This window comes from Natator depressus, chromosome 6 (assembly GCF_965152275.1).
Source record: "Natator depressus isolate rNatDep1 chromosome 6, rNatDep2.hap1, whole genome shotgun sequence".
Classification (NCBI taxonomy): domain Eukaryota; kingdom Metazoa; phylum Chordata; order Testudines; family Cheloniidae; genus Natator; species Natator depressus.
Genome location: NC_134239.1, coordinates 101,181,102 through 101,204,080, shown reverse-complemented (window position 1 = coordinate 101,204,080; position 22,979 = coordinate 101,181,102). Strand labels below are relative to the sequence as shown.

At 42.4% G+C, this 22,979-nt stretch overlaps 1 protein-coding gene across 1 annotated transcript in view; it reads left to right on the top strand.

Moving 5' to 3' along the window:
* PPP4R3A (protein phosphatase 4 regulatory subunit 3A) overlaps window positions 1–22,979 on the top strand; it is a 74,884-nt gene that overhangs the window by 15,116 nt on the left and 36,789 nt on the right. Inside the window, exons 3-4 of the mRNA XM_074956124.1 lie at window positions 12,745–12,843; window positions 16,591–17,208. Of these exons, the coding sequence (XP_074812225.1) occupies window positions 12,745–12,843; window positions 16,591–17,208 (717 nt within the window). The remainder of the gene's footprint in view (window positions 1–12,744; window positions 12,844–16,590; window positions 17,209–22,979) is intronic.

Here is a 22,979-nt window from a genome sequence, read left to right as displayed (position 1 = left end):
CTTTCATCATCTTCAACGCAGCTTCCTGCTGAGAAGGAACACTTCTCATGATGTTGTTTCATTTGGGCAACCAGACTTTGCATTTCTTTGTTGCACTGTTTGCGTTTTGCACACGTGCCTGTCTTACCCACAGGTAGAAGAAATTCGTTAAAATATTCCCAAATTGGGTCTCTTTTACGGCCTGCTGCCATTATAGGTTTTTCCTTCTAGTGAGAGAATGCGATGGTAAATCTCAAATCAATGAAGACTACACTCAGAAAGACCTCAAGACTTCTGGAATATGCTGCTCAAACAGTTTCACTTTTGTTTCTACTGTCTGACCCTCCCATCTCACATTTATCTCCAGACTTCTTTTCCTTGTCCAGATTTATTCTGCCCCCAACAGTCTTCTGTTTATTGAACTTCTTGAAACTTGGCACTTTTAGAGAGAGGTAAGAGATTGACTCTGTGTACACAAATTTGCAGAGGGACAATAGGGTTGAGGTCTGTTATTTCTCACCTTTTTATATTTATTTATTTATTTAAAAACATTTTTGCTGTTAACAAGCATGTTGTCTCTGGAGACACAAATCCACAGTTTGAGAACTGAAAAACTAAGCATCTCCGATGGTATCTTCTAGACCAGAGGTGGGCAAACTATGGCCCGCAGGCCACATGCGGCCCGCAGGACCCTCCTGCCCAGCCCCTGAGCTCCTGGCTTGGGAGGCTAGTCCCCGGCCCCTCCCCTGCTGTTCCCCCTCCCCCGCAGCCTCAGCACGCCATGCCGCCGGTGCAATGCTCTGGACGGCCAGGTAGCGCAGCTGCAGAGCCGCGGCCTGACCCTGGTGCTCTGGGCGGTGCAGCTGTAGCACCACCAGACACCGATGCTCCAGGCCGCATGGTAAGGGGGCAGGGAGCAGGGGGAGTTGGATAGATGGCAGGGGAGTTCAGGGGGATTGGCAGGGGTGTGGATAGGGGTTGGGGCAGTCAGAAGGTGGGGAACAGGGGGGTTGGATGGGGCAGGAGTCCCAGGGGGGCACTCAGGAATGAGAGTGGGGGGTTGGATGGGGCAGCAGGGGGCAGTCAGGGTTGGGGATCTGGGGCTGGTCAGGGGACAGGGAGTGGTGGATGGGGCAGGAGTCCCCTGGGGGCCGTCAGGGAACAGGGGGTTGGATGGGGCAGGAGTCCCCTGGGGGCCGTCAGGGGGCGAGAAGCAGGGGGGTCAGGTAGGAGGCGGGGGCCGTGCTGTGCCTGGCTGTTTGGGGAGACACAGCCTCCCCTAACTGGCCCTCCATGCAATTTTGGAAACCTGATGTGGCCCTCAGGCCAAAAAGTTTGCCCGCCCATGTTCTAGACTGAACACTGAGTCCCATTGCGTAGATAGAAAGATTAACCTAAATCTATACAGAAGCCCCTGGAACCCCGTAAGATTGGGTCCCTAATCCTTGAACTATTGGAACTCATTTACAAAACTTTTCTTAAACATTACATGAATATTGTCTTATACTATAGCATTAGAATGTATAATCCCTATTCCATGATGGGATATCTTTGAGCTATAATGTGTCTTAATTAAAACTATCTTTAGATCCACTTTTTTTTTAAAACATTGATTTTTATCCACCCTGCTCCAAGTACAGCAGTGTATCTCTCCATGTTGCTCCCAGAGCTACTCTTCAATGCTGTCCACTCCCCCCCCCCATTTGGCTGGAGGACCACTATATCCTTGGGGACTTTACTGAAGTAGGTGGGTGTTTAGGAGGTGAGAGTGGAAATTGGCTGAGCTATGTCTAGGATGTGGATATCACCACCACCAAACCTGGGCCTGGATATTACCTGTTTCTGAATAATATAGGGAAAATGAAAAATTTTAAAAAAACAATAACAAAAACTGTAGCAATAATTGAATCAAGCACCTTAATTTGAGTGTTGTCAGATGCTGGGCCTCCAGTCCCAGAGTTGACCTGACATAGGGAACTCCTGACTCTTGGCTATTTCACCTGTACAACGTGTGATGGTATTTCTGTGTCTCTCACAATCTGTGGTGTTCTTGTGCAGGAAATAGATAATGGAACAAAATCAGAAATGAGAGTGAACAGGTGCACATGTATGCTATATACTGTAGAGATTATATGTCTGCTGGAAGAGCTGTGTGGGAGCAGTGGGATAGGTACTTGGAGAGCAGTAGAGCTGCTGTGACATAGCAGAATACTTCTGTGGGCATTAAGCCAAACCCTAAAGGATCTGTACCCACAACAGCATGACTTTTGTGAACATACTGCATTGTTGATGCTTACACCAACGCAGCCCCACCACTGTTACTCACAGTTCAGTTCTGTAATGTATATTCCAGAGTCCATCTCTAAAGAGCAATGTGAGCTGTTTTTTTCCTAGCCCTTTTTCTGCCACCAAAAAATTAAGTGCTGCAAGTGCAGAGCCTCCTGGCCTAGAACAAGGCATCACTTGTTGCTGAACCACCTGCTCATCACCATTATAGTGCAGCTCCCTCATTTGGTTTGTATGCATTTTCACCCTTCCAGTCTCTCTCTTCATTTCCCCTTTTCTTTTCCTCCAATCATTCCGTACACAGCACTCCTGGAAAATGTCTGTGCTGCTGTTCCTGCACCCATTGCTTTTCCAGGGGTACTGGCAAGAATCTCTACTGTGTGATATTGGTCCACTCTTATTAGGCTTTGTTCTAGCTTATCCAGATTAGTCTCTTCCTCAAAAAATTGTGCTGAAATAGGAGAATTAAGTCAAAAATTCAGTTTAAATTTGTGGTGATTTTCACGTCTCTTTTCATGAGGAAGTAGTGCTGGTACAGTGGACGTGTAGTGTGGTATCTCATTGATGTGGAGTCCACAGATGTATAGAAAATGCTTGCTTGTAGATCCCTGGGTATTCACATGGACTTCACATCCGTTGTATTACCTTCCAGCTGCATCTTTCCCTAGCAAAATAGCCCATTTGTAGTTCAGCTACCATTGTCCCCCCTTCTGTGCTTGAGTTCTATGATCTCTCGTTCATAGGGTTAGGTCCTTGTACCTGTAAGCAGAGGGTTTTTAACAATCTGCTGGGGTAAGGGAGCCAGAAAGCCGGCTTCATTCAGCAGCAGGGGTTTCCCCTGAAGTGGAAGGAATCCCTGGCTGATTGTATCAAACCTCCTTGCAGTTCCAGGTACTGGGTTTGTTGCTGGACTGCTCTTGCAGCTCCAGCAATCTTTGGCTGGCCTCTTAGGAGTTTTGTTACCATCCAGCACAAATTAGAGTAGCCTCAGGGATGTTTCAGCATGTTCTCAGGGCTGAACTGGTTCCCAGTCAGTTCTACACTTGGCATACCAGACAAAACATACCATAAAAATCATGCTCTAAAAGTTTAGCAAGCCTCACTAAAGGGTTGTTCTGCTATACATTTATGTATAAAGTTCAAGAATTGTCAGTCACAGCCTAAATCTTTTAAGGCCTCCTACTTCAAGCTTATTGGCAGAAGTTCTTCCTGGGTATGTGAGAGTAACAAGCATTTGGAGCGTGTTCCTATTTACTTTTAGTTCAAGATGTTTCTGATCAAAGTTCACGATAGCAGGAAGAACATAATGCATTGTTTGTTTATACTTTCATTAGCTGGAAACTTCCAAATACTCTGCATTTAAAAAAAAAAAAAAAAAAGCCTAAGAAGGTATACTTGATGTAGTAATACTGTGTAATATGTTCAGTTTTGTACTCTGTGGAAAGATTAAGATTCTGGATCTTTTAGACAACCTATTCAATAGCAAATTTCCTGGCATGCCTTCTTCCTTTAGGAGTGTTTTAAATATAGAAAATGAGGTTTTTGTTGGAGGCAGAAATAGCTAGGAAAAGAAACTGAATTCTTCAAATTCCCTGTAGCTCAGAAAAAGGAGAGAAATTCAAAACTGCTATCAGAAAGCAGAAAAATTGCCACCTCTTCTCCTAGCAGTTCCTCTGCTGTGGCAAGACATGTCCCAGAGTCATATGACTGATGACTTGCTTGACCAATAAAAAAAAGACTTCTCTTTTTTGGCTTATTTAATCCATTGAAGAAGACACGGTCCATTCACTAAAGAGTTTATATTCGAATGTAGACAAGCACTACAGTTCAGCTACATAATACAGTACCTTTAATCTATAGAGAGTAATGTATATTTTTAATACTATACTGTTAACGAATGGAGTGCATTTTTAGATTATCAAAGCAATTGTAAAAATAAATAACAAATTTAGGATTACAAACAGAAAAGGCAGATGGAAATGATTAGTCCACTAAATACAGAAAGTACACTTGGGTTGGTGGGAATATCATAGAATCATAGAATATCATGGTTGGAAGGGACCTCGGGAGGTCATCTAGTCCAACCCCCTGCGGCCTCGGGGGGGCGGGGGGGGGGCTGTCTCTGCACGCTGTCCCCACCCTGAGCGCTGACTCCACAGCTCCCATTGTGATGAAGTGAGCTGTAGCTCACAAAAGCTTATGCTCAAATAAATTTGTTAGTCTCTAAGGTGTCACAAGTACTCCTTTTCTTTAAACTGGAATATGTTATTCTATCCCACGTTCTTGAAATATACTGCAACTAAAAACAAAAGTTCAGCTATTGAACATAGGAGCTAATAGAGCAAATGCAACAAAAAAAATCACTTGTAGATATGTACTTAATATTTTTTGCAGTTTTCAGGAGACCCAAAGTGAATTTACAGAGCCTTCAGGATGAGCAAATAATATGGGACCAAATTCAGAATAAAAGTATTGGCATCAGTCATATTAGCAATATCGCCAGAAGATTACTTCAGTAGGTATAAGCTGAAACTGATTCATTCCTATCTGTTTGAGGGAACGTGGTGTTCTGGCTTGACATAACTGATGCTTCAGAGAATATTTTTTGAAACTTGGTTTACCAGCAGGTCAGGCTACAGCATGTCATCAGAACATCATGTCACAGTATCCATTAGATGGTAGATTATATGACTCAGTAACATTAAGCTGTCTCTTCTGTTACATCTTCAGAATTGACTATAGATGCCTGCAAAGATAGCTGATGATCCTTTAAACGTGTCAGTACTAGTGCAAGAAAAGACTACAGAACACGGTCAGTTTTCTAGAATTAAGATCAGCATCTCTTGCTACAAGATTCATCTTGCTACAGAATTGTTTCCAAGGCATCAACTCTTCGAAATTACTCGTTCTTATAAAGCCCTAACTCTTCCACAAGCATAATTAGTAACCATCTCACTAACATTCAAATGAAACCACTCTCGAATCTGCTGAAAAATAGTGTGATTTTTATTTTTATTTTTGGTAGGGTTATGGGGAGACTATGGCACTTTAAGCAGCCAAAGTTTACATATGATGGACATAATATGGTGGGTGATGTCAAACCAGCAACTAATCGTGCTGCATTCTGAATGAAATTCAAGAGATGTCATTACCCTGTTGAAAGTGTGACAATAAATCAATCCTTATGTTGATAAGTGCAGAACAGGGGTGCAGCCTCTGCAAATAGCGAACCTGAAAAGTACTTAAATTCCATGTCCAATGCATAGCTTTCTTTAAAAGGGACATGGTCAGAATTCCTGGATGCGATTCTTAATTTTACTACCTCTGACCGAGTGTTACCAATATGATGATATGAAAAGGACAGATCGCTATTGACTATCTATGCCAAACAGCAAAAATTCTCTTTTCCCAGGACAAGGCAGTGTTGACTCATCCACCTGGCACAAGATATTTCTTCCAAGCAGCAAGCAGACATGCATGATTCTCAGAGTTGAGAGAAAGAGTTACCCAGTAGTAGCTTGCTGATAATCTTCTCTCATGTGTTTAGCTAAGTTCTTGCTAAAAAGTGTCTATCACCTTGATCAATCAGTCCCTCATATAGATTGTGCCGATCGCACAACAAGTCTTCCATTCTTCTCTTATCCTAGGCTTCCTTCTCCATATGCGGCCATGCGTTTTCATGATAAAATCTTCCCATCTCTTTGGAGATCGGCCGAGTGGTCGTTTCAGTTCCCATGGGTACCGCTTGGCGACAGCTGCAGTCCATCGATTGTCAGTGAGCCTTGCTATATGCCCTGCCCATCGCATTTTATTGTACCCACTTTCAACAATGACATCCTGCACTCCACTCTGCTGTTTGATCACTTCACTGGGGACTCAGTTGCCATTAAAATCCCGCAAATTCTTCTTTCCATCCCCCTCTCCATGATAGACAGTTGTTGCTCCTCTATCTTCGTTAGCACCCATGTTTCGCTGCCATACAACATTGCCAGCAGTACTGTTGAGTTGAAGAGGTTGGCGCTTGTTGCCTTGTTGATTTTTTTTTTTTCTTGGAGGACATCCTTGATAGAATTGAATGTGCACCAACCAGCTTGCTTTCTTTGTGAGAGTTCGTCTTCCTGATCATGGCACATGTTAATTTTTTGGCCCAAATAAACTTATTGCTCAACTTCTTCTTTTTGTTCTCCCTTGACTATTGTTTGGGCTTTTGGCAAGGCATCAGACCACATACATTTTGTTTTCTGTAGTTTGATAGTGTTTTCGGCAATCAACACAATATCGTCCATAAATCTGAGGTGGTTTAACTGCTCTCCATTGACGCTGATTCCACCCTTCCAATTCATCCACCTCATTACCATTTCAAGACAGGCTGTGAAGAGTTTTGGTGAAACTGTGTCTCCTAGCGTCACACCTTTTTTGACTGGGTTGCGAAGGGGAGTGTCGAACAGAGTTATACCTGTAGTGCAGTCAGTTTGCTTCCTCTAATAGTCTGTAGTTTGTGTCGATGCCCTACTCTGCAAGAGCTTTCAGCATTCCATCGATCTCTACGCTGTCAAATGCTTTTTTTATAGTTGACGAAGGCAATGCATAAAGGGAATTTGTATTCTCTTGAGCACTCCAATAGCTGTTTTGTAGTGAAGATATGGTCCATTATGCTGAAATTCCTTCAAAAACCTGCCTACTCTCTCAGCTGCTGCTTGTCCAGACTCTGCGGTTTGTTATTATTTTGGTGAACAGCTTGTAGACATGTGAGAGCAGGCATATTGGATGATAGTTCTTTAGAACTTCACGATCACCCTTCTCGTACAGCAAAATGATGCAGGAGCTTCCACCCAAGGACTAAGAAGAGAAACTTTAGACTTAAGTTTCTCCTTATGGAGTCAGCTCTCCATCTCTAGCTGGCTCATACTGCACTGGAAACCAAGCCCAGCACTTTGGTGTGGAGCGCACTGGCCTGCCTCAGTAAGGGAGGCCACTGTGCCAGTGAATGACTTGGGGCCCAGAGACCTATGGCACCACCGCTCTCTGGTACTGAAGACAAGTTCAGTGACTTCTCAGCACCGATTTCACTCGCCGGTGCTACATAAACAGAGAAGAGATGAAAGGGGGTGCTCAACAACAGTCTGAGCAGTGGAGCGTGATGGGGCCCATGGAATGCATCCCACTTCTGGACACTCGGCTCCTGCTCAGGGACAGCCATTGACTCTGGCCGCCAGGCAGAACCGTTGAATCCAGTTCAGTTGGATTCCCTGAGACGGGAGAGCTACATTGGGGTGTTGAACATGCCGTCCGTTCCTGACACATTTGAAGCCTCCAGGGACCTCATAGAGATGGTAACCCAGCACTCCCCAGCGCCGGCAGAGCTGACAGCGCAGGCAACACAGAGAGCACTGGCATTGGCAGCTCCAGCACTGCGCAGGAGGGCTGGATTGTCTAAGGGAAAACTGGACATGCTGCGCCATCGGTTGTCCTCGCCTCAGCACCAGCACTGTCCTGCCCGGCACCGCCATGGAGCCAGAGATCGGACTCTTGAGTCGGAGCTGGAATCATATGTTTCCAGATGCATCTGGCACTCGTTTCATCACTCCAGGCATAACAAGACACAACAACTTCTGATGATGCCCGGGCCGCTACAGTGACAGGCACCCACTCAGTGGCCATTCTGGACCCCATGGGCGTATCATCAAGCCCGCGGGCCAAGCTTCAGGTCACTTTCGGTCACCTCGGACAGATGGGGACCTCTGTCTGCTTCCATGGTGAGGGAACCACCAAGGGGTTTGGAGCCCAGCGCCCAGGCTGGCACTGAACCCGGCACAGAGTTTGTGTCCAGCGCCGCATCTGCCCCTGCGCGGGAAGCACCTGCACGGGAGGACCTCTGTGAGTTGGAAGGTCAGGAGGACCCCTGCTCCTTCCTGAACCACAGCCCAGACTCACTCGCAGATGCCTTCTTCCTGTGCTGGAAAGGGCACCTGATGTACGTATTCCTGCCTTTCCTGTTCATCCACAAGGTCCAGCGAGAGAAAGTGTCATTGATTTTAATAGCACCAGCATGGCCATATCAGCACTGGTTTACCACTCTGCTGGACCTGTCAGTGAATACGCTCATGACTTTGCCCTTGGTTCTGGACTTGATCACACTGCCACCTCCAGCACCTCAACCTAGATTCTCTCCATCTCGCAGCATGGAAACTCCATGGCTGAATGTGCTTGAACTTACCTGCTCAGACCCTGTTTGGGAGGTTCTCCTTGGCAGCAGGAAGCCTTCCACTCACACCACTCATCTGGCAGAGTGGAAGAGATTTTCCATTTGGTCTCTCCAGAAAGGTACTCCTCTATTACAGTCCCAATTCCGTTTATCCTGGACTACTTGCTTCACCTGAAGCAACAGGGGCTGGCAGTTTAGTCAGTAATGGTGCACCTGGCGGCAATTTCAGCTTTCCATCCTGGCTCAACGGGACGCTCGGTGTTTACTAACCCTATGGTTGGCCTATGGTTCCTCAACGGGCTGGACAGATGGTACCCCAAGTAAAACAACTGATCCCTCCATGGGATCTTAACCAGGTGCTCTCAAGGCTTATGGTCCCTCTCTCTGAGCCTCTAGCAACATGCTCTCTGCTCTACCCGTCTTGGAAAGTGGCGTTCCTAGTGGCTGTAACATCAGCCAGGAGGCTTTCTGAGCTCAAGGCTTTGACGTCCAAGCCCCCTTATACCGTTTTATATAAGGACATGGTACAATTGCAGCTGCACCCAGCTTTCCTCCCTAAGGCAGTTTTACAATTTCACGCGAATCAGGACATCTTTCTGCCAGTGTTGTGTCCTAAGCCGCATGCCAATGACAAGGAACGCATGCTACATTCTCTTGATGTCAGACGGGCATTAGCCTTTTACATAGAGCGAACAAAGCCATTTAGGAAGTTGACGCAGCTCTTCATGTCTATTGCCAAAAGAATGAAGGGTTTCCCTGTTTCGTCTCAGAGAATCTCTTCTTGGATCACAGCCTGCATCAGAATGTGCTATAACCTGGCAAAGATTCTGTCCCCTGCATTGACAGCGCACTCCACAGGAGCGCAGGCTTCATCTACAGCATTCCTGGCACAGGTCCCCATTCAGAACATCTGCAGGGCGGCGACATGGTTGTCTGTTCACACCTTTACATTGCACTATGCCATCACTCAGCAGGCGAGAGACTATGCTGCATTTGGTAGAGCTGTGCTACAGCTGGCAGCTCGGTGAACTCTTACCCCTCCTCTGGGGGACTGCTTGGGAGTCACCTACTTGGAACTGACATGAGCAATCACTTGAAGAAAAAAGAGCGTAACCACCTTTCATACCTGTTGTTCTTCGAAATGTGTTGCTCATGTCCATTCCAAGACCCACCCACCTCCCCTCCGTCGGAGTATCCGGTAAGAAGGAACTGAAGAGGTGGCGGGTCGGCAGGGACCTATACTCACTGCCATAAGTGCGCCACTCCAGGGGACTCCACAGCTGACCCGACAGGCACCGCTAGGGGAAAAACCTTCCGATTGTGCATGCGGCTCGCACACAGCTACTTACAATGGACATAAGCAACACATCTTGAAGAACAACAGTTATGAAAGGTAGGTAAGCATTTTTTTGTAAATTCATTTGCCATTTAGAAACCACAAATAGTCTAATTCCAAAGCAGTTAGGAGCATAACAGCATAGTGGCTTATTCTAGACTTATTATGAGAAGACTATATATGCATTTGTAATATATATGTGACAAGAGTTGAAGGCAGTAAGATAAGTAGCTCTAACAAAGTTTGGAAACATTAGTATGATAAATGGAATGTTGCTTTTATGAACTTAAACAAAACAACCTTGAAAGCTGTTAAAGGATGTTTCCTTATCCAAAGTATTTTTGCTAGTAATTTCTTTAGTTAATGTTTTCAAAAAGTAGAATGCTATGTAAACTCCATATTAGGAAAAGATAGAAAGGATATTGCTTGACCTTATTTGAAAAGCAGTAGCTGATGTTGTTCAATAGAAGTAATTGTGTTTAAACCAGTGGTTCTCAACCTGTGGTCAGTGGACTCCTGAGGGGTCTGCAGATTGTCTGAGATTTCCAAAGGGGTCTGTACCTCGTTTTGAAATTTTTTAGAGGTCCGCAAATGAAAAAAGCTTGAGAGCCACTATGTTAAACTATTATATGAATAATTATGTTTGACCTTCTTGTTATGAGTAACTTCCCTATTAGTCTTGATGGTCATGTCTTTGACAGAGGGGGAAAAATGCATCTTACCTATTGACTTCTTTCTGCTTTGAAATGGTTTGTCCAGCAATCCAACCACACCCAATTAAATGAGAATTTTATCTACTGTACTAGTCTATATCAAGTTAGCATTACTATTTAAAGTGAAATTAATCTTTTAAATAAACACAGGGCCTGGCACAATGGGGACCTGATTCCGATTGGGGTCTGTGGGTGCTATTGCTATGTATTATTGACAAAAGTTTCAGTATAGGTAGTGCTAGAATTTGAAACAGATTCATAGACTAACTGCAGTTTTCAGTTAGGTGGTGGTAAAATAAGAAACTGTGCTGAAGAAACATCAATTTGATATCTGGTTCTTATGTCATTATTTCAATGATCTTCAGTTTTCTTTCCTACTGTCTCCCCCCCCCCCCCAAAAAAAAAAATTATAGGCAGTGTATTTTCCTTCCTCATTAGGTGACAGCAGCACCATGTGCTGCTAATTTACCACCAACGCATTTCCACTGTAATCTGTCTCGCATGAGGATACATCATTCATTGCAACTTTTTTCCTTTTGTATTTTGGAGGTGGCTTGCTAAATCTCTTCCACCTCTTCCCCAACCCTTTGGAAAAAGAAAAGGTAAACTGTCGTTTGCAAGATAAACTCAATGGTATATTTGAAGCTGAATAGCTGCTCTGGTAATGGCAAAAGGATATTATTTTCTTGATTGACTTGCTCACAGTGGAGCAGGATAGTAGTGCTGTGCTATTTGACTAGTTTATTATTTTTTTTAAGCGTTGGGGATTGGGTAATGGGTAGAGGCAAAAATGAAGATATTTTTCTGGCAAGTTCACTTAAAATAAAAATGCTCATTTTCCCTTTTATGGTTATTATCCATTTAATGCTTGTTGAAGTAAACAAAAACCCAATTGACACATGAAATGTTTAATAATGTAAGTCTCTTGTAACCTCTCACTATGACAAATTTAAAATGAACTCCTTTAAAAATGAGTAGTAAACTAAACAAGGTTATGCGTAATGTAGCATAGGTATTCTGTTTTATAGCATGCTTCAGATTTAAATGTTGAATTTGATCAGAAAAGAGTTTCTGATGTTTTAATTTTTTATATATCCAATGAGTGAGTGTATATTTTTGCATTTGACTACAAAAGGTGGTCTTTTATCAGGCCAGCTGTATAACTCTAATTCATATTTCTTTTAAACGGTACAAGAAGAGAAAAAGAAGTTCCTAAATAACACTCTGGTTACTTTCTCCAGACCTGAGGAAGAGCTCTGTGAAGCTCAAAAGCTTGTCCCTTCCATGATCAAAATTTGGTTCAATAAAAGATATTTCCTCATCTTCCTTGTCACTCTCATATCCTGGGACCAACACAGCTGCAACACTGCAAACTAAACTTGAATGCACTACTTAAATAAAGTAGATTATACCGAGATGCATGTAAAGGGAATTAACAGTCTGTTAATTTTAGCAATATGTTGCCTCATAGCCCTGCTCAGAGAAAGAATTGATACCTTTGTTTGAAAAGGTACACCAGATTATCAGCTTCTATGCCTGTTTAATACCCCTGCATGTACTATGCTGATTTCCGTAAATGACAGGGCAACACTTGGACATGGTCACAGGCTTAGTAAGAGACAAGCACAGCTTGGTGCCATTTTAACCAAGTTTTGTGGTCTTGCAAACTGGTAAATGTTATATCCTTTCAGATTTAAAATAAAGGTGGGGAGGGCATACAGTTGAGTATAGTGGTAGAAAAGACATTCATACACCCAATAAATTAGCTCCATGCTTATCATGTGCTGATCCTGCACACGACTTATGCATGTGTGTAATTTTATGCACCGTCATTAGTCCCATGGAAGTCTAGTTAATATAACTGATGTAGTGTACTTGTTAGCATGTTTTATTAGGGACGGAAGGAGAATAATTACATCCTGAAGCTAAAGAATGGTATTTACGTTATTCAAATATAATTTTTAGTTGCGTAAAGTAAGATTAAAACAGTTTTCAGTATTATTCTTTGACTTAGTTTATTTTGGTTTGTATAAAATGTGACTATTTCAAGATCCGAGAAGCTTCAAACATAACTTTAAAATATGATGATTGAATATGTATTGTTATACTGTCCTTCTGGTTTTTGGTTTCACATTTGCCTTGTTAAATTAACTGATAGCTCACTCTTTTTTAAAACATTTTTTTAAAACCTGTTATAGCTAAAATATAACTCCATCTCTTTCAAGGACACTTTGATTGTGTGGTCTGAAGCTGAAAATTATGACTTGGCACTTAGCTTTCAAGAAAAAGCTGGATGTGATGAAATATGGGAAAAAATATGTCAGGTATGTTTGAAAAATGGAAGATTATCTGGATGTTGCAATGTTATGCCTTTGATTTTTATGGACTGTTTTAACAATGAGATTAAGCATAGTACTTGTAAGTAAAAATACAGAGGGGAAAAAAATTACATATTTGGTAATTGAGAAACTGCTGCTTTCCCCATAAAGTCTGGTGCTAAGCTTAACAGTTACAGTTTTGAGGAGAGCTTTCAAATATATTAAAAGTATCTTTGAGATTCACCCACACTTTCCCTAAGGAAAGTTTGCACAAAGTACAGGTTCATGAAAAAGTTTAGACAAACATAGGTCTGTGTCGAGTTTTACTTAGCCCTGCCTTGAGTACAGGGGACTGGACTGGATGGATAACTCTCAAGGTCCCTTCCAGTCGTACACTTCTATGATTTTATGAGGTTTCATAACAATGATTTCATTAGTTACTAATTACTTCATTTTTTTTTTAAGGTGGGAGATAGTTTCAAACTGCAGTTCAACATTAGAAGTGACTATAGAATAGAGATTGTATTTGATTTAATCTACCTGTTTTCTTTTTAATTTTTGTAGGTTTCTTAATGCTAGTCTGTTTTCTCTCCTAGTTCCTGTGCTTCTCCTAATTTCCTGTTCTTCATATAATTTTTTCTTATCTGTGCATTTCTCTTCCTTCTCTCTCATACCCTCCTCTTTCAGTTGCCTTTCTGCTGTAACAGAGAGAGGGGAACTCGGTTAATTTACTTGAGTAGATTATTCTTTTGCATGTGTGTGATGGAGTCCCTGTGGTGACGGGCAGGGGTTGAAAGGTTTATTTGACATCTTTTAGGTTGGGAGTCAGGTCTGTACCTCTATATTCTCCCCCAAAAGTTCTGACCTTTTCAATTTAAAGCAGTTAAACTGTTCATAGTACACTGCATTTTAATTGTGACATGTCAATCAACTTTCTATTTAATACAGTTTTTAATATATTTTACTAGGGCTGGTTGAATAACAGAAAATATATTGACTGCATGTATCTGCTGTATTCCACAGTGTTAATAGCATTTGGCCAGCTATGTAGATGTTTGAATACCACCCAAAGGATTAATCAAATAAATTAATTGAATATTATTACTAATGTCTCGTTTGCTTGATGTTACTTTCTCTCCTTCCTAGCTTCACTTCATTCTTTTTCTTTTCTGTAATAAACCATGGGGTGTCTCTTCTTCCATCTCTGCTTCCCTTTTCTTTCTCTCTGCCCCCTTATCTCTCCCACCACCCCTTTATCTGTCTCTTTTCTTTCTCTCCTCTCTTTGTTCTACTTCTGTCCTGTATATTTTGTCCTTCCACTTCTCCTCTCCAGAGATCAATGTCTTCATACATCTCATTTTTTCTATTTTAGCCCATTGAGCTTTCCCACCCATGAACCCACGATCGGAAATATTGCCAGAGGATTAAAACTGTTAGCTATAGACAGATTCAAAAGATAGGGTGGCACCCACTGTTCCTAGGAAATACCCAGGTGAAAAGTCAATCATTCCCAGCTTTGGGAAAATTGAATGTGCTAGTGTTCTTGCCAGGTTGTTGTCCTTGGACTGTGTTTTGAGGCCCCACCTTTTATATCCACCTGTGGCTGGAGGGCATCCAAATTTGAAGCCTTTGAGTCTCTCTCTCTCCTTCCCCTCGGCCTTCTTTGGTTGCTATGAGGATGGAGAAGTGTTCTCATTATTCTTCCATAGCCTTCTTTCTGGCTGCTGCAAGAATGAGGTGTTTGTTATATATCTCCACTAGCCTCCTGGCTGCGTCAATGGGGTGAGAGTGTCAACCTCTTCCATTCCCTCAGTTTTTTTGGCTACTGCAGATATATTGAACAAAGGGCACAGTATTGCAAACAACCTTCATTTTTGAGTCCTCTTTCTCAGTGAATAGCACCAGTGCCTGTCTCTGCTGATGTTCAGTTTTCCCAAACTGCAGCAGAACAAAACTGACTTGATTCTTGTCATTTTCACTACTACCCACAGATGTAAGAAATACCAATAAACACTGACAAGACTCTGGTCAGTTCATTCTGGTGTAGCTCGTGGAAAGTTCTGATCAGCAGCAGAGGTAGTTGAACAAGTTGTATATAAACTTAAGAAGATTGCGCTGCATCAGTTTAATATCTATTTGCGTTAGAACCTTATATTCAAAATCATAAGTGTTAGAAAAAATATTTTTAATTGAAAGTTTAGATTCTGCAGATGTGGTGTTCACCTGGGAACACTTCTTATTCACCTTGGGCAAGGGGACCTTTCAAGCTCTCGTGATGGGCACCTGAGAAGTGCTGATAATAATAATGTCTTCCTTTTTGCCTGAAGTATTCAGAAAATTCTGCTATTTCTCTATTCCCTGTATTTCCAGTTTCCTGACATTTAAGTATTCAGCTTTATACAGACTAATGCAATTAAATATCTGGTCCAGAAAATTCTCCGTTTCAAAATCGTATATTAATGAAGGTGTTCAGTGTCCCATACTGTGCCTTTTATGCCAGGATTCAAAAGCACATCAGAACCTGAACTGCATTGTATTTAAATGGCAAACTCTTATTCATGCATTTACTTTTGGCTCCAAGAAGTACAGTAGCTCCTCGCTTAACGTTGTAGTTATGTTCCTGAGAAATGCTGCTTTAAGCAAAATGATGTTAAGCGAATCCAGTTTCCCCATAAGAATTAATGTAAATGGGAGGGTTAGGTTCCAGGGAAATTTTTTCACACACACACACACAGTGTAAGTTTTAAACAAATTAATACTGTACACAGCAATGATGATTGTGAAGCTTGGTTGAGGTGGTGAAGTTAGAGGGTGGGATATTTCCCAGGGAATGCCGTAGTGCTAAATGATCTAGCATTTGGCTGAGCCCTCAAGGGTTAATGTAGCCTCACACTGTACAAGGCAGCAGGAATGGAGGGAGGGGAGACAGCATGGCAGACAGAGAGACACACCCTGTGTGTGGTAGAGAGAGAGATGTGCATTGCCCCTTTAAGTACGCTGACACCACATTCTAAGTACATTGCCTTTAAAAAGATCAGGAAGTTGAGACAGCAGCTGCGGCCAGCTCTCTCAGTCCTGAGTCCTGTTGTGTCTCCCCCCTGCTCTATATGGAGAAGGGGTAAGTGGGGGGCAGGAGTAGGAGGAAGGGGACACCCTGACATTAGTCCACCTCTTTCCCCCCATCCCATGCACAGCAAGCAGGAGGCTCCCAGGAGCAGTTCCAAGGCAGAGAGCAGGAGCAGCACATGGCAGTCGGGGAAGGGATAGCTGAACTACTGGCAATTGGTAGCCTGCTGGGCAGTTGCTGCACAGGGAACTTAGGGGAGCGGGGAGCTGATGGGGGGGCTGCCGGTCCATCCTGGTTCCAAGCCCCTACCAGCTAGCTCCAATGGGCTGCTCTTCCTGCAAGCAGTGGACAAAGTAAGTGGCTGCCAAGCAACGTTATAAGGGATCATTGCACAACTTTAAACGAGCATGTTCCCTAATTGATCAGCAACGTAACAATGAAACAACTTTATCCGGGACGCTTTAAATGAGGAGTTACTGTAGAATAATTGACATTCCAGATCATGCTTTTAATAAAAATATGATTAGAAGTCTTTGTACCATCAAGGAGTGTAGTGTGGCTTTTTGCTGTTTTCCTTCACCCTCTGTCCCTTACTGGAAATGCACATCTTTAGAAAATTTTTTTTTTTTAAATTGCCAGTAGAAATTTTACAAAATTTACTTACAAAAAACGTCTCATTGCAATAGGTTCAAGGAAAAGATCCTTCAGTGGATATTACTCAGGACCTTGTAGATGAATCTGAGGAGGAACGTTTTGATGATATGTCATCACCAGGTCTAGAATTGCCATCTTGTGAATTGAATCGGCTAGAGGAAATTGCGGAACTTGTGGCATCTTCACTGCCTTCCCCACTGCGTCGTGAAAAACTCGCACTAGCACTGGAAAATGAGGGCTATATTAAAAAGCTCTTAGAAATTTTTCATGTGTGTGAGGACTTGGAGAACCTTGAAGGACTACACCACTTGTATGAAATTATCAAGGGAATCTTCCTTTTGAACAGAACTGCACTTTTTGAAGTAATGTTTTCTGAGGAATGTATAATGGACGTAATTGGATGCCTAGAATATGATCCTTCTTTATCGCCGTCACGGAAACACAGGGAATTTCTGACAAAAACAGCAAAATTTAAAGAGGTGATTCCTATATCTGATCCAGAGCTGAAGCAAAAAATTCATCAAACATACAGAGTACAGTATATCCAAGATATGGTTCTACCCACTCCCTCAGTGTTTGAAGAAAATATGCTGTCAACACTTCACTCCTTCATTTTTTTTAATAAAGTGGAAATAGTTGGTATGTTACAGGTAAGTCTGAAGCTCCTACTTTTTAACGTGGAAAGTTGACTTGAAACTGGCTTTCAGCATCTTTTTTTTTTTAATATATATATTTTATTATGTGCAAGAGATTAACAGAGTTTGGAAGGCTGAGCTATAAAGTTGATATTCTGCAATTAAAATGTGAACTTTAGACTTATTACTGTAGAACTTATAGTGTAAATGTAACAAACTACCTTAGTACCTAATTGAACAAAGTTGAATTGAAGTTAGCAAGGTGTACTGAGTATTCTTACCCAGTTGTTACGCCTTTACTTGTTAAGACTCCAGCCTCTGTAACTAAGAATGAATGTGCCCTAAATCTTTTCACCTAAAATTTCACATGTATGATTTTATGCCAGAGTAGAATTTTTCTGAAGGTTGAGGCCGCGCAGACAAGTTGTTTGGAAGATACAAATTTGAAAAAATAGTGGTGACTTAATTTCTTAAACATGTTCCTAATTATTTTGGCTCATAATTGCAAAATGGTTTTGCCAAGAAACTCCCAATCTGTTCTAATCTGTCTTGTTTTGAATTTGTGCATTTGTTGAAAAGTTTTCATGGAGAAATTTAGATATTAAAAACAATTTATGCATGGTGTTCTTACCCACACACATTGCTTAGGTATTCATACCCAACCCTATGAACTGGGCAGAAGTAAGTATCAACTTTGTGTAGCACAGTGAGCGCTATAAGGCTTTCATCAGAGCCAGGCAGAGTTGGTAAGGCACACAGATGTGTATTTTATTAATCTGCAGTCAATGGATCCCAGCTTCTTAAACCAAACAAAAGCAAGAATGATGGAGATAATGGTCATGTTTTCTTGGTAACTGTGTAGTCTGTAGAAGTGACCACAGTGCTAAATGTTTCTGCAGACTTGCTGTGACTGTGGTCCTAGTGGGGCCCGGCTATGGTAACTCAATTAGGGTGCACTGCAAAAAATGGGGCAGCCAAACCCCAAAAAACTGGTGGATATTCCAATACTTAGATTTACCAAGCTAGCATAAAACAGCTTCTTTGTTACCTTACTGCTTACTCAGAAGTCCAGACACAGTTCCCTTAAAGTAATCCAGCCTCAGGCCTCCATCCAGGAACCCACATCAAATATGATGAAAATTTCTGTAGATCTTATTTCATCACATAAAAGAAAAGGTTTTACCAATCCCAAAGGATTGGACACATTACCTCTCAGGTTAATGAATGTTTCAGATCTTACCCAAATACACGCTACAGCCAATTCTTAAGTAAATTAAAATTATTAAAAAACGAGGTTAAAAGATGGTTAAAAGATCAATGTACATACAGACATGAGTTCAATTCATTTAGGTGCAGATTCATAGCTGAGATGGTGAGCTTTGTAGTTGCAAAGAGTTCTTTCAGAAATAGTTCGTAGTTTATAGTCCAGTGTCCAAATATCGTATTCAGGGCATACCAGCATAACTGGGACCTCAGTCTTGTGACTCAGACTTCCCCTGATGTAGCCTAAGCAGATCTGAGATGACAGAATCAGGATCCAAGGATCTTTTATACAATTTCATGTCTTTTGACAAGTTGGAGTTCCTCAGGGAACAAAAGGTAATTAGGATGACTTTGAAGGAGGTCCATAACCAGTACTTAGCTATAAGAATGAGCATAAGGCCATTTGCTTGTTCCTCCACCATTCACAGTACATTTTCAAAGAGAGATGAATACCAAGATATCCCATGTTTACAATTCATTTAAATGTTAGGATCTTCTTTTGACCTCTAAATTATCAGAATGCAGCATAGACAGGGACTGTTGATTATATTGTTGACCCTACTCCTATATTTGTAATTACAGAAAAACAAACATCTCCCCACATGTCTTTTGAGGGTTATTTATTTTGCAGGATATTTAACCCTTTTTAGCCATGTGTCACACTTGCCATAACGTTTTAAGCTTCGTTTATTTAGATGAACCTCAAAACACCCTGTTGAATATCGTTACCCCATAACAGATGGGGAAACTGTGGCTAAAAGATTAAAATTACTTGCCCATAGTTACATGGGCAAGTCAAACCCAGGTCTCCTGATTTCTAGTCTAACTTGCTAGACTACGATGCTCCTCAGCTGAATCACTTGATCTCTGAATGTATTTTCCTATGTGTAGAACGGGGAGAATGCACATATTGCCTAAATTTTCAAAAATTGACTAATAATCTTGGGGTGGCCAGCTTGAAACACTTTAAGGGCCTGATCTTCAGAAAGTGCTCAGCGCCCACCCTCTGAAAACTGCCCATTTAGGTGCCTTATGTTAGGCATCCAGGCTCATTAGTCACTTGTGAAAATCTTGACCTCTTTGTCCACCTCAAAGGTGCTTACCCTCCTCCACCCATTGCCATCTTACTTATTACAAAATTGGAACGCTGTTTGCTGATGGCAATTCTTCAACCAAAAAAACTTCAAAAACAGACTCCAACAAGAGACTGCTGAATTGGAATTAATTTGCAAACTGGACACCATTAACTTAGGCTTGAATAAAGACTGGGAGTGGATGTGTCATTACACAAAGTAAAACTATTTCCCCATGTTTATCCTCCCCACCCCCACTTTTCCTCTCACGTTCTTGTCAACTGCTGGAAATGGCCCACCTTAATTATCACTACAAAAGTTTTTTTTTTTTCGTCTCCTGCTGGTAATAGCTCACCCTACCTGATCACTCTCATTACAGTATGTATGGTAATACCCATTGTTTCATGTTCTCTGCGTACATAAAATCTCCCCACTGTATTTTCCACTGCAAGCATCCGATGAAGTGAGCTGTAGCTCACGAAAGCTTATGCTCAAATAAATTTGTAGTCTGTAAGGTGCCACAAGTCCTCCTTTTCTTTTTGTGGATACAGACTAACACGGCTGCTACTCTGAAACCTGTTTGGTGATGATGTCATTTGCTGACCCAACAAACATCAACCACTGACTCCAAGTTACATGAATTGGATAAGCTTTGGGGAGGAAATTTGGGCAAGAGGAGTTAGTACTGCAACAGCCTCAAGCAGCAAGACGTGCATCACATGTGCAGCTATCAGAAATAGGAGTATCTGTTGTACAGGATGAAGGAGTTGATAGAATAATAGCAGACCAGTTTCTTCTCTACTGTTGGTTTTTGTGCCTTAGCCAGTGGTGATAGTGTATTGCATGTGGAGTATGGTTGAAGAACTTGTATGCAGGGGGTACTTCGAGGCTGGAGTCTTGGTTCTCACGTTGACTTGCTATATGACCTTGGATAAGTCACTTAAACCCCTCCCTACTTCTGTTTCTACTGTCTATAAATGAGAATAATGCTTATCAACCTCACAGTGGGGCTGTGAGGATTAATGATTTACTTTAAACATAAAAACATGAGTCCTATTAATTGCCCTCTGCAGCTTTGAAAAGCAGAGAGCAGCACTACACAGGGCAGACTAAACATCCTTCACTGTATCCTAGCTCTTCTGACTTCCACAAAGTATCAAGAAGGAGGGAAAATTCTCAGGTATATAAATTGGGAAGGATTAGAAAATGGAAGATGTTTGGCAGAAACATCTAATTCTGCTTGTTTCTGGAGAAAATGAAAGAAGGTACACAGAATAGTAATGGATGCTTTACACTGTGCTAGAGGGAATGGCTTATTGGTACATTTAAAAGCTTGAAAAATTTACCAAACATTACTGGCCCAAAGTTTAAACCTACTAATCTGGCTGAAATACAGCTGTGCCTCAAGCCATACACCTCCCAAACTGTGTTATCTGAGATTTTAAAGCAACAAAAGGCTTTTGAACAGTCAAACTTATCAGGGTGGCAGCTCGCCCCCAATACATTAATTTATGCTGCCCTTTCCTCTTCTTCCCACACACAGTAAATATTAAGGTTTGACACAGTGTTCATTTTTAATTTCTTTTCTCTTTATGTGAGACCAAAGACTCCCTGAGATCAAATTTTAAAACCAACAAGCTGTCTTTTCACTGTCATCTTACATCTCCTCCCTAGTTCAGTGTACATCTTTATTGACTGACTCTCATTCATTCCACTGCTCCACACTCTGTCTTGCTCCCTTCCCTACTCTGGGAGAGGAGAAAATGCAGTGGTGGAGCTAAATATGAGGTATAGTTTATGGTGGAGCTAAATATGGGGTCTGGCTTGAATGAAGGAAAGAGAACAAGTCAGGTACATTAGTGGAAGAGGAATGAAAGTAGGAAAGACCACACTCGTGTGTGTGGTTTTTTTTTTTAAACTTGAGCTAGGGTAGTCATTCATTTTACAGAGAGAGAATGAAAGAGAAAGGGAGAAGAAGAAAGGATAGCCCCAGAAACCCTTCAGACCATTAGCCACAGCAGCTGGGAAGGTGGAAAGGAGGGCTTCAAATGTTCCTATTCACTGGCCACTTGGAGCAGCTGTAAGATAGATGGGAGAGCAGCCCTCTGAGCATCCTCCCTTTGAAAACTTACTTACCGCCTCAGGCTGCTCACCTCTGGGATTCTTGTTGTGCTCTGTCCCATTCTGTTAAAGTAGCAGTGGCACTTAGGCTGCTATTCTCTTTTCCTCTCCTCCTGAGAAATAGCATGCAGTTCCCTGGTTCCACTCACCAGGCAAAATTACTGCTCAGCCTGGGTGAGTAAGTTTTGTATGCCTTATTAAAATCAGGTTAGAAACATTTACCTGGAGGTACAGTCTGGTTAGGGTTGCATTAGCCCTTTGTGCTCAAGGTAAAATAAAATGAGTTCCGTGAAGTTTACTTTGGATTTTTTTAGACAGAACTTTAAAACTGAAGGTCTGTCTGCTCTATGTGAATATAGAAGCCCATTGTATTTTTTGTTAGAGTAGAGGCTTGTCACAATGTAACTGAACAAAATTTTCCTTTCTGACTGTTGTTAATCCTGTGTATTAGTTGGTGGTTGCTGTCCACTGTAGAAGCCATTGTAGTTAGTGGAGTGCCTGGTTCTCTCTCTCCTTTCTATCTCACCACTTCCTGCTGGAGACTGGTGCTGCTGGAGACTGGGGTCTTTATAAGCTCCTTTTAACTGAAGAGACCCCTGGACTTGATGTTCGGAGTGCTTTAAGATAGTCCAGTGGGAGCCAAGGATGGTGGGTGCTGAGTGCTTGGCTGTCTTCTGTGGACCATGGTAGTGCTTGTGGTGGTGATACTGCTGCTATTCATTGTAGGTCAACCTTGAACAACTCTGGGCCCAATGAACGTGGGCTGTACAGGAGCAAAATGGTTCTGCTTTACGTTTAAATGCATGAAGTTATTTAGAATGTAAGGCATTTTACACTCCATCCACAACATCTGTGCCTCTTCTCTTGCCCCCTGTGCCTTTCTTCCCTTACATAACCCTACCATACACACCAGACTAAGACTGACTGAGATGAGGAGCCTGGGGTGGGTGGGAAGAGACAGGACAGGGCCTGGCTGGAATGGACAGTGGTAGAAGGGAATCAGGCTTAGGGGGAACAGGAGCACAAGAGTCCACTAGATCAGTGGTTTTCAAACTTTTTTTCTGGCGACTCAGTTGAAGAAAATTGTTGATGCCTGTGACCCAGTGGAGCTGGGGATGAGGGGTTTGGGGTGTGGGAGGGGCTCAGGGCTGGGGCAGAAGGTTGGGGTGCAGGGGTGAGGGCTGCGGGGTGGGGCCAGGAATGAAGGGTTCAGAGTGTAGGAGGGGGCTCTGGACTGGAGCAGGAGGTTGGGGTGTAGGAGAGGCTCTGGGCTGGGGCTGCAGGCTCTGGGGTGGGGCCGGGGATGAGGGGCTTGGGGTACAGGAAGGG